Consider the following 12,216-nt stretch of genomic DNA (forward strand, 5'->3'; position numbering starts at 1 on the left):
TCTCATTGCCTTATGTGCAGGTCCTTCAGAAGAGGTTTGCCCTCCAAGGCTGTTCGGTGGGCAGACCCTGTACAGTCACAGACCTTCCAGCAGGACAGCCATGTCATGATCTGCGAGATAAATCCAAAGTCTGAGGGAGAAGAGTGGGGTGTGCAAAACTGGACTCAGTGTCGTAAGACATGCAGCGTGAGTGCTTTGCATTTGTTGGTTTATCCCTAATTTTTCTCTGCTGTTGTTGTTTTTTGTCTGCCTCACTGTAAATAATCAATTCTTGTGAGAAAGCTTTTCAGGGACGCCACTTTTGAGGTGTGTTTTGTGTGTGTGTGTAGAGAGAGAGAGAGAGAGGGAGAGAGAGAGAGAGGTGGAAATGAGAGACCTGGTGTAAGCTTTACTCATTCAATGTCGATTCTGTTTTATTGACTGTAGGTCTTGCCAAAGCAGAGTACATGGCATTAAGCAAGCAATCAAACAAAGACAGATTTACAGTTTAACCATTGAACTTTGACAAGTCCACAAAACACCGTCATTATAATAAGAATTATTGCTAGAGACAGTTGTAGATATAATAGCTTCTAATAATAGCAGCAGAGGTCATGATAGCCATGAGGCACTAGGACCCAGAGGAGCCCCCAGCCTGCCTGGCTGCCTGCTAGCCTCCACCGTTCTGCTCTCTTCTGCAGTCACTGTATGTGTGTGTGAGAGAGAGAGAGCAAGCGCATGTGTGTGTGCTCCAGAAGCAAGGGGAGAGAAGCCATCTCTCTCTCTCTCTCTCTCTCTCTCTATCTCTCTCCTTTTCTCTCCCCTTTCCTCCGCCAGTCCCTCCGTCCGACCGCCATCTCGCCCTCCCCAAGACCAGGCGAGCATCCAACCCGGAGGGAGGGGAGGGGTTGGGTCGGCCTGTGTGTGTGAGAGTGCGGGGTGAGAGTGCGGAGTGTGAGTGTGTAAGTAGGGTGTGAGTGTGAGCGTGAGTGTAATTGGGCTGTGAGTGTGTGTGCTGAGGGAAAGGGGGGTCAAGACGAGAGGTCCAGCTGATGAAGAGCTCGAGTTTGCGCCCCCCCTCCCTTACGGAAAGCCCCGTCGGAACCCGGGGGGGCCCCCCCTGGCGATGGCCGACCTCGCTGGATCCAGGTGAGTCTCTGTGCCTCTCTCACTGAGGAACAGCAGGGGTTAGCGGCTGCTGCTCACTCACCACAAACAGGCTCCAGGGCATCTGTGCGCTTGCAAGGGTCAAAGGTCAGCTGTGACATGCATATCGCTTGTGTGAGCATTTGTGAGTATATGAGTGAGTATATGAGTGTGTGAGTGTGTGAGAGTGTGACAGTGTGTCTGTGTGTGAGTGTGTGACAGTGTGTGAGAGTGTGAGTGCGTGACAGTGTGTGAGAATGTTAGTGTGTGACAGTGTGTGACAGTGTGAGTGTGTGACGGTGTGTGAGAGTGTGAGTGCGTGACAGTGTGTGAGTGTGTGTCTGTGTGTGAGTGTGTGGGAGTGTGAGTGTGTGACAGTGTGTCTGTGTGTGAGTGTGTGACAGTGTGTGAGAGTGTGAGTGCGTGACAGTGTGTGAGAGTGTGTTGTAGTGTGTGAGTGTGAGTGTGTGGTGTGAGTGTGTAAGTGTGTGACAGTGTGTGAGTGTGAGTGGTGACAGGTGTGAGTAATGATGAGTGTGCCAGTGTGTGGGTGTGACAGTGTGTGACAGTGTGTCTAGTGTGTGAGTGTGTGAGAGTGTGTGAGAGTGTGACTGTGTGACAGTGTGTGAGGTGTGTGAGTGTGTGACAGTGTGTGAGTGTGAGTGTGTGATGGTGTGTGAGAGTGTGTGAGAGTGTGAGGGTGTGTCTGTGTGAGAGTGTGAGTGTGTGTGCCAGTGTGCCTGTGTGTGAGAGTGTGTGAGTATTTGAGAGTGTGAGTGTATGAGCATGTGAGAGTGTGAGTGTGTGAGCGTGTGTGTCAGTGTGTGAGAGTGTGAGTGTGTGTGAGAGTGTGTGAGTGTGTGCCAGTGTGTGAGTGTGTGCCAGTGTGTGAGAGTGTGAGTGTATGAACATGTGTGAGAGTGTGAGTGTGTGAGTGTGTGTGCCAGTGTGTGAGAGTGAGTGTGTGCCAGTGTGTGAGAGTGTGAGTGTATGAGAGTGTGAGTGCGTGTGCCAGTGTGTGAGAGTGTGAGTGTGTGTGCCAGTGTCTGAGAGTGTGAGTGTGTGCCAGTGTGTGAGTGTGTGTGAGAGAGACTGGGACAGGGCAGAAATGGTGGAGTAAAGAGTCAGACAGGACCCTTCAGCAGCTCAGAGACCAGAGGAGCAGAGCCACAAACACAGAGAACTGGGGTTTGGAGGAGCTGTGTTGTGTTGGAGCTGAAGTTTGGGGTTTGGAGGTGTTGGAGCTGCAGTTTGGGGTTTGGAGGTGCTGTGTTGTGTTGGAGCAGAAGTTTGGGGTTTGGAGGAGCTGTGTTGTGTTGGAGCAGACGTTTGGAGTTTGGAGGTGCTGTGTTGTGTTGGAGCAGACGTTTGGAGTTTGGAGGTGCTGTGTTGTGTTGGAGCAGACGTTTGGAGTTTGGAGGTGCTGTGTTGTGTTGGAGCAGACGTTTGGAGTTTGGAGGTGCTGTGTTGTGTTGGAGCAGACGTTTGGGGTTTGGAGGTGCTGTGTTGTGTTGGAGCTGAAGTTTGGGGTTTGGAGGAGCTGTGTTGTGTTGGAGCAGAAGTTTGGGGTTTGGAGGTGCTGTGTTGTTTGGGAGCTGGCGTTTGGGGTTTGGAGGTGCTGTGTTGTGTGGGAGCTGCAGTTTGGGGTTTGGAGGAGCTGTGTTGTGTTGGAGCTGGTCCCTGATGTGCAGGCATGAGGAGGGACCCAGGCCAGGGAATCCTTGCACTGAGACAGTGGAGAGGCAGAGGGGAACATGATCGCGAAACGCAGGAATTTTCTAGATTTTGGAATCCCCCACTTTGGTCCTTTCTGTGCTGAAAATCAGGGTGATAACGGTCCTGCTGTTCTCCTGGTCATCGTTTCCTGCTTTAAGAAAGGCAGCCAGTATGCGTGTGAAAGGGACTAAGGAGGAAACGCTGGGTCACAAAGCAGGGCAAAGTCGCAGCCTATTCACAACAAAATGCGATACTTAAATTGGGTCAGTTGAGCTTTACGGAAGTACACTGAAAAACCTCCATGTGATTTTAAACGCCGATAAACCCTGACATTTACAAAATTCTATTTGTGTTATTTTAGACGCGTAATATCGTGTACCACGTACGTCTAAGTGTCTGTACACTGGCACACGTTCCACACGACAGGCCAGCTTGATGCACAGCAGAACTGGCATGTTTCCCAGCACATATGGTGGTGTGGATTTTGGATGGATGGGCCTTTTGTTACTGAAGCTGAAGCGGAAGATTACTCCGTCACTGGGCTTCAGCGATGCTTCAGATCCGCTGAGGTTTTGCTGAATTCAGCGAGAAGACACGTCTCTCCTCACAAGCTCTCTCACATCCCGTGAGGAGGTCAAACAGCCGTTAATAAAACATTCAGAATGGCAGAAATAGGGTTAATGGTCATAACACATGAAAGCCGCAGAGTAATCCTGTTCAAGGCAAACACTAGTAAAACAACCCCAGCAGGTTGTACCAAATCAATGATTCAAACTGACTAAAATGCCTCAGTGTGGATAGCTTAGCTGCTGTGGCTGTCAGAGCAATGAGAATAGGGTATACAAATACAACCTTTTGCTGTTTGTTTGTATTTGACTCAGTATTTGATTTCAGTGTGTACTGAAAAAGGTAGGAAAGGACACCGTGTTGCTGGTTTATGTCTCTGTGTTCGACTGATCAGCCCTGGAGTAGAAGGAGGAATAATCAATCCACATGAAAACAGATGTGCCAAAGTTCAAGGTTGTTTAGAAACGCAGAGGATAGACAGTTGGACAGCGAGCTGTGCCACAGATTCTGTAGACTCACCAGATATTCTACTCCTGTGTTCCCTCCCTTCTGTCTGGTTCTTTACTGCAGGCGGTGCCAGTATATAATGGAATTTCCTGTGCTAAATTATAGTACAGACGGTCTGTCGCCATGGTATTATGCTTGGTTCGGACTCTTAATTTACAAATAAGTTGCACTGGAATGTTTTGGGTTTACCGGCTTTGAGAACTATCAATGTTAAAAATATTGCGGAATTGTGCTTCTGGTGAGTCTAAACAATCTGTGCTGCAGTTGTGGGTTACAGAGGGGTCGCCCTGCAAGGAATGCTGGGAAGGATGTGACCGAGAGAGCCCAGGCAAGTGTCCGAATCAGCACACTTACTTACTATCGAGTATACAAGCTGCATACAAGTTGTATACTCAATAGAAGGCAAACAGATGGCCCAGGTCATCTTACCTGCTCTAATTTTTCTGGATGTGAAGATATGAGTCGTTTTTCAGTTCTATTTCATTATCTGCTTGTCCAGAGGCACCATGGAAGATAATGAGTTTGGGAAATGGAGGGTGGATGCTCGCATTTCCTTCATGGGTGGATTGGAAAGCTGGACATTACAAACTGAATTTACTCTCAATAACAGAGAGGGGATGTTATCATCAGAAAGTTATGGTAATTCTATCTTTTACATATGTTGTACACCTGACCCGATTATCCATGGCCATGGATGAGCTTCTATGAATGTGGGTTTGTGTGTGTGTGTGTGTCTGGATGTGGGTTTCTGCGTGTGGTTGTGTACTGGATGTGTCTGTAGGGGTGTGTGCATGTGTGTGTAGGGGTGTGTGTATGTGTGCTTTCCTGCATGTGGTTGTGTATGTGTGTGGGGGGGTGTGTGAGTGTTTGCATGTGCGTGCGTGTGCATATTCATATGTGTGTATGCACACGTGTGTGTGTGTGCATGTATGTGTGTGTGTGTGCGTATGTGCACGTGCGTGTGTGCATGTGTGTGTGTGCATGCGTGCGTGTGTGTATGTGAGTGTGTGTGTGTATTCATGCATGTGTGTGCATGTGTGCATATGTGCATGTATGCGTGTGTTTGCCTGTGCACATGCGTGTGTGTGTCTGAGTGTGTGTGTGTGTCTGTCTGTATGTGTGTGTGTGAGTGTGAGCGTGTGTATGTGTGTCTGAGTGTGTGTGTGTGTGTGTGTGTGCATGCATGTGTGTGTGTGCGTGTGCGTGTGTGTGAGCTTGTGCTCTAAAAGCCCTCCGCTGTGATGTCAGTGCTCCTGGTGAGAAGACAGACACAGCTGGGTGTAGAACTCCATCGTGGGGCTCAAAACCCATACACCCCTCTGCCTTCCTGCCCTCCTGCTGTAGTGTGCCAGTCTGAGAGCTCTGGGGTGCCCCTGCTGGTCCCCCTGCCCTCCTGCTGTAGTGTGCCAGTCTAAGAGCTCTGGGGTGCCCTCGCTGGTCCCCCTGCCCTCCTGCTGAAGTGTGCCAGTCTGAGAGCTCTGGGGTGCCCCTGCTGGTCCCCTGCCCTCCTGCTGTAGTGTGCCAGTCTGAGAGCTCTGGGGTGCCCCTGCTGGTCCCCTGCCCTCCTGCTGAAGTGTGCCAGTCTGAGGTCTGGGGTGCCGTGGTGCCCTCGGTCCCTGCCTCTGAGAGGGCAGCTGGATCACTGACTGCTGGCTCTCAGTCTTTCTGGAGTGCGCCCGCAGGTGTGTGTGGAAATGCACTGCTCGCCCTGGCAGATTTTTCCGCCGCGACGGCAGATGTTTGGCCAGGTGAGCTCGCCACGGTAAACACCGGCCACCACGTCACCTGGGAGACCTCCGATCTCCCCTCCTCCTCCAAACTCCTCCGTACTTTACTGCTAACAGCCTTCATTTCTCCAATTTCACAATGAAAATATGTCCGGTGAGTACGTACGCATAATGCATATTCGTCTGGCCTGACCTCTCATTCCCATTCTGCTCCATTAAGAAAAGAAATTGACTCTGAAAGGTAATGTACCGTAACTAATCCTAAACAAGGAAGTCCTGGCCTGTACAATCTGGGTCCGGAGATCCACACTCGTCCCCGCATCAAAGCGAAGATTCTCGCTGAGGACCCGAGCGAGCGTCTCCTGCTCCTCCAGCTTTCAGGAAGTCAGCTCTTCTGCGCGTTAGCTGAAGCTTCAACTTGTCTCCAAACGCGAACGAAAAGGTAACAAATAAAAGGAAAAAAACCGGACAAAAAATGTGGCCCCTTCCGAGTGAGTATCAAGTATGGCGAACCGTCAATGTTGCGTCGGTTTGTTTTCTTTGGACGAGCAGGGAAGCGATGAAGGCCGATTGGGAAGTTTCGGCTGCTCGGCACATTTTTGCCCCAATATCACAGCTCTCCTTGACTGGGTCTGTGGCAGGACTCTGAAGGTGTGTGTGTTCATTGGCTGATGGGCTCACGCTGAGGTATGACATCACCGCATCATTGGGGGATGGGGCGGTGGGGGCGTGCTTATGGACCTAAAGTCAGGCTTGGGGCCTGTTGCATTTCTTCTGTCAGACACCCAGCTGTAGAATAATGATTAATGCCGTGTTTGATCTACTGAGCTTAACAGAGAGAGAAAAAGTTATTGTCTTGCTCTTTTGATGTTGCAAAAGGGTCACAAGAATGTTGGGTAGGTGGGGGCGGGGGGGGGGGGGGATTTCCCTTTTCAGGGATGGCTGCACGTGGCTTTCCATGTTTCACTACCCTCTCTGCCCACACGGGGCAGACTTTGAGATACACGACATCCTCACCCAGATTTATGCTCCGTTTGGGAGCCTGTTGAGCCCAGCCAGATTGGGGTCAGGTCCAGTTCAGTTCAGTCGAAACCCAAAATGAACCGAAATCCAATGTATCAATTGAAAAATGGCCCACGAGGATATTCAAATCGACGACTTGAACTATAACCGACCGCAAACTCTGGCTAAAAGAACTGTGTGGCTTGGTTGCTAGCATATGTGCAGAGGATATATTCAGTAATCCTGGCGAAGATCTGAAAAGGGTAGCCGTTGCATATCATGACTAGTGCATGGTGGAGATTAGCACCTTGAATTAAGTAAAGTGCCAAGTGATCCCCCCCCCCCCACTTAAACAGTGTTAATGTTCATAAATAACTTCTATGTTTCAGTGAAATCATTATTAGGCCACAAAATTGCTGCTGACATCGAATTACATGAGCGGCCAAGCAGCTGTCCGTTAGTGTTAGCATGCCATCTGTATGGAGGAATAAGCGCTGTAGGGTAATGTAGTTCCCTGTCCCCGGTTCATAGCACAGAACCGCTGCTGTGAGATATTTACCAGGAACAGAACTGTGTGATTTATCTATTTTGGCTCTGTTCTCAAAAAGGTGCTAACTTTTCTTCTTCTTCTTCTTCTTCTTCTTTCCCCAGGTGAGCTTTTCTGATAATGGAAGAGGCTGAAGTGTGAGGGGTGCAGCTTTCTTGGGGATCATCAGTGGAATGAGATCAGTGCCCCCCAGTGGCTGTCGGAAGTGCCCGCAGCTCTAAAGTGTTTTCGGTTCTCCTGGAGCCCCCCCCGACCCCGCTGCTCCCCGACCCGCCATGCTTCAGGGCTGAGGCCCCTCCCACCCCCCCGGGCCCCTGAGCCCGGCTCCTGCGCCCTCTTCCTGGGCCGCGAAGCATGGCCATAGCGCCCGTGAGTGACAGCCCTCTCTCGGCCCCGCCCACCCTCCCATGGATCCCCCCGTCGCCCCCAGTTACCTGCGGAACTCCTCCGGCTCCGAGCCCTGGACGCCCCGCCCCACGCCGCGGCCGTCCAACCGCTCGAGCCCGTGGGCGCCGGAGGGCGGGGCCGCGTGGCCGCCGCTGGCGCTCGCCGCCATGCTGCTGGTGGACGCGCTGGCGTTGCTGGGCAACGCGGCCGTCCTGGCGGTCATCGCGCGGACGCCGCAGCTGCGGAGGCTGGCCTTCGTCTCCCACCTGTGCCTGGTGGACCTGCTGGCGGCGCTGGTGCTCATGCCGCTGGGCATGCTCTCCGGCCACGCCCCGCTCAGCGAGGCCTTCTGCCGCGCCTACCTGGGCCTCAGCGTGGGCCTGGTGGCCGCCTCCATCCTCTCCATCTCCGCCATCAACGTGGAGCGCTACTACTACGTGGTGCACCCCATGCGGCACCAGGCCAGGATGACGCTGGGCCTGGCGCTGGGCGTGCTGGCGGGCATCTGGCTCAAATCCGCCGTCATGTCCGCCCTCCCCCTGCTGGGCTGGGCCTTCCCGTGGGGCGGGGGGGCGGGGGGCGTGGCCAGGAGCTCCGCCCCCTCGCCGCAGGGCCACAGGCGCTGCTCCCTGCACTGGACGGGCGGGGTCGGGGGCGGAGTCGGGGGCGGGGTCGGCCGCACGGCCTTCATGGTCCTGTTCGCGCTGCTCTACTTCCTGTGCCCGCTGCTGGTCATCCTGGTGGCGTACTGCGGCATGTTCCGGGTGGCGCGCGTGGCGGCCCTGCACCCGGGGCCGCTGCCCACCTGGATGGACACGCCCCGCCGCCCGCGCTCCCGCTCGCTCGGCAGCCTCTCCACCGCGGCCGCCAGCTCGGGGGAGGGGCCCCCAAACACCCCCCAGCGCAGCTTCGGCGGGGGCAAGGCGGCCGTGGTCCTGGCCGCGGTCGGGGGGCAGTTCCTGTGCTGCTGGCTGCCCTATTTCTCCTTCCACCTCTACTCGGCCCTGGCCCCCTCCCCGCCCCCCTCCCTGGCCCAGCTGGAGGAGGCCGTCACCTGGATCGGCTACTTCTGCTTCGCCTCCAACCCCTTCTTCTACGGCTGCCTGAACCGGCAGATCCGCGAGGAGCTGGGGAGGGGCGTGGCCTGCCTGTTCCAGCGGGGTCGGGCCGCCGACGAGGACCGGCTCCCCAGCCGGGAGGCCTCCATCGAGGAGAACTTCCTCCAGTTCCTCCAGGGCACCGGCTGCAACCAGGAGCCGCGGAGCTCCCGCGGCGCGCCGAGCCCCGAGGGGGAGCTCCGCCCCCCTGTCAATCAACAGCCCCAGGCCCCTCCCCCGCGCCCGCCCACGCCCATAGACTTCCACATACCCGGGCAGATTCTGGAGGAGACCTCGGAGCTGATGCAGCACCACCACCTGAACAGCGACCTCATCGTAGAAGAAAGCTGCATTCAGACACTGCCCCCTGCCGGACCGGAGGTGCAATAATGCCAACCGCAAAATGAAGAACGGGTTTGTGCTCGATTAGGTCAGTTAAGGAAAAACTTTCACTCAACTGATGACCTGAAAAATCCTCATCGAACATTACTGCCCGCTTTTTCAGTTTATGAATTGAATCTCAAATAACTTGTTGAATTTATTATGTTGCAATGGAATTGACGGCAAGTCAGTTTTTTTGTGTGTGCTGGTTCTTTTTGTAGCTGATATTGTGTGTGTTCCGTTCACCAAAGTCTATTTGGGGAGGGCAGAGATTTGAATGCCTTTGAGCTTAAGCTCAAGGTCAGTCAGGAGAGCTTGCGATTCACTTCAGTGTTTTTCTCACGGTGTTTAATCTGGTATGAACAAATCCAACTGGCCAACCAATTTCAGAGGCATTCTGATGATTGTTAGACTATCGGTATCTTTAACTTATCGCGCTTTCTTTAGCTTTAGCATCAGTTCACACCGACCGTGGTTTTGTATCAGTATGGTAGCTGAACACAAGGTCTGCTGTAAGGAAAGGAGATGAATGATTCAGTGTCCCTCCTTATGAAACAGGAGTCGTTATAAAAGCCAGGAACAGCCACGAGAACTTTCTCTCTCGCCTCTTCTGTGACACCAGACAAAAAAGATTAGCATTTCCCTTCCTTTGAAGAGGCCTTTTCAGGGGTAGGTAAATGGGAGAGAAAACTCTTGGCAATCCAAGGAAGCTTTATTTGACGGTACGGGGCAAAGTGCCGACAAGGCTTTTCGCGGCTGACCTGCAGCGTTAGCTTTGCCGGAGAATCGGCGGCAGGATAGCGATTAGCGCCTGATAAACCGAGCTCAGCTAGCGGATAACGTTCTCACCCTCCTCTCTTCTTTACGAAAGCGCCGCGGTAATGTTACCTGTGAGCTGGAGGGGAAGACTCCAACCTTTCAGGGACTTTTGCACATAATTTCCCGTGTTATACCATTCTTTGTGCCAACGAGGGTGTGACCAAGATGGGTGACATCCTCACCCAGATTTCTGCTCTCTCGGAGAGCCACAGAGGGGTGTCTCATCCTCTTTAAAAGCACCCCAACCTGATGACTCAGGTACGAGATGAGAACCAGGCCAGCTCCCTCAGGGTACTGGGGATAGGTGTCATACGAGCAGAGTGGGGAGGAGGGCATGTTTTATCTGACGGGGGCTTCATTCTGGAACATTCGCTTCCGTCACATTCCAAGATGGAACTTTGAGCAGACCTGCTTGTTTCTGCTTGTTTTTTTTTGTAATTAAAGGAAATACCACATCTTCTGACTGAATTATAATTAAATTATTCATCATCAAGATTTATTTTGCGATTTGAACACCCCACTGCTGCCATTGGTATTAATAGTAAAAAGACTGACACTTGCGTGTATTTTTTACTGCTACCTGAATACATTAACTCTTTTCCCAGCTACCTAGAAATAATTTGGAGGGAAATATGTCGCCTGAGTCTTGTGATTTGTCCACATATGGCCGTATGCATCTGCGATTTTATGCAACGTGTTGACCGTGACTGCACACAGATTTGGATATTGTGGCTACAACACGATAGATATGTAGTTGACAAGCAGTTTGTTGTTTAGCAAAGACAAAAAAGGTTATTTATTTTTTATTTTTTAAACTTTTTTTGACATCTCAGCGCAACATTGCTGTCAGTGATGACAAACAGGCCTGCAGTTCAGCAGCGGTCCGCCCTCCCACCAAAAATGTAAATAAGAACCAGGCTCTGAGTTCTGCTCGTGCTCCATGAGCTCAGAGTAGAGAGCAGCTGGACTGGATCTGCTTCTCATGAAGATAAGGTCGAGCAGAAAGATCGATCAGAGCCCTAAGGATGTGTAGGGCTGCGCTGAGCAGGAAGTGCTGTGGGCTGTGCTGAGCGGGGTGCGTAGGTGTTAGAGCAGAGTGCTGTGGGCTGCAGCTGAGCAGAGTTGTAGGCTGTAGGGGCAGGGTGCTGTAGGGGGCTGTTGGAGGAGTGCTTGGGCTGCGCGAGCGTGCTTAGGGCTGTTAGAGCAGGAGGTGTAGGGCGCAGCGAGCAGGAGATGCTGTAGGGTGAGTGAGGAGTGGTGCGCAGCGGTCAGATCACGCAGGGCTGGGGCAATATCGGCGCTGAAGTAGTGACAAAGTGGTTAGCGCTCCTGCTCCTGGTTCGAAACTGTGCGCAGGTTTCCTCCAGGTATTCTGGTCAGGTTAGGTACACTGCTGCCATTGCCCTTGACCAAGGCACTCAGAACTCCCGGGCGCTGCCCTGCGGCTGCCCACCGACGGGTCGCCTGGATGGGTCAAATGCAGAGAACAAATGAGCCCACAGGGTTCAGTAAAGTGTATCTTAAACTTGAAATGCGCTTTCCTGATTTAGTGACGTGAAATTGAATTGACCTTAATGGAATGTGTACCAGACAAGGCCAGGAGCTGGAGAGAGAGAGGGAGAGCAAGAGAGGCAGAGCTGGAGAGAGAGAGGGAGAGCAAGAGAGGCAGAGCTGGAGAGAGAGAGGGAGAGCAAGAGAGGCAGAGCTGGAGAGAGAGAGCCTCGCCTGCCCCTGGCGTTCCTGAGTGCTTATGGGTAAGCGGCGGCCGACGCTCCTCCACAGGGCTGCTGTGTTTGGCTGTAAGCAAAGCAGCTTGTTGTGACCACACTGCTCGGGATAGAGGCGGAGCTCTCACCTGTCCCTGGCTGTGTCTCTCCTTTACCTGAGCCCTACACAGCTCAGCTCTCCCTAGTTCTTTCTCCTTCTCTCTGTCTCTCACTCCTTCCTTCTCCTCCCCAGTGGGTTGTTGTTTGGGGGGTCGGGGCGAGCGGGTAATGTAGTACAGAGACTGGACAGAGAGAGAAACAAACTTGGACCCCCTTATGAAAAAATCACATTTGAAATAGGCCTTTTCACATGTGAAAATCAAAATTTGGACTGGACATTTTCACATGTGAATGAAAATCGGTCACATTGAATCATTTGCACCTTCGCGTTTTCATGTGTCAGTGACTTCTTAAAAATGTGAACTACAGTTTTCACGTGGACACAAAACATGACTTGAAATAGCATAGGTTACCTTTTTCTGCTCTCATCTTATAAGTGGGAATACTGTTATAGTTCACATGTGTTCTCCTCAAATGTTGGATGTTCACATGTGGTTTTTGAACGCGTGATTTTT

The 12,216-nt window shown here is 52.4% G+C and overlaps 1 protein-coding gene across 1 annotated transcript in view; it reads left to right on the forward strand.

Moving 5' to 3' along the window:
* gpr61 (G protein-coupled receptor 61) overlaps positions 1-9,936 on the forward strand; it is a 17,146-nt gene extending 7,210 nt beyond the window's left edge. The window contains exons 2-4 of the mRNA XM_064300016.1: positions 21-186; positions 817-1,128; positions 7,296-9,936. Coding sequence (XP_064156086.1) covers positions 7,599-9,065 — 1,467 coding nt within the window. The 5' untranslated portion in view covers positions 21-186; positions 817-1,128; positions 7,296-7,598 and the 3' untranslated portion in view covers positions 9,066-9,936. The remainder of the gene's footprint in view (positions 1-20; positions 187-816; positions 1,129-7,295) is intronic.
* The last annotated feature ends 2,280 nt before the right edge of the window (positions 9,937-12,216 follow it).

The sequence above is a fragment of the Anguilla rostrata genome, chromosome 11, assembly GCF_018555375.3.
Source record: "Anguilla rostrata isolate EN2019 chromosome 11, ASM1855537v3, whole genome shotgun sequence".
Lineage (NCBI taxonomy): Eukaryota > Metazoa > Chordata > Actinopteri > Anguilliformes > Anguillidae > Anguilla > Anguilla rostrata.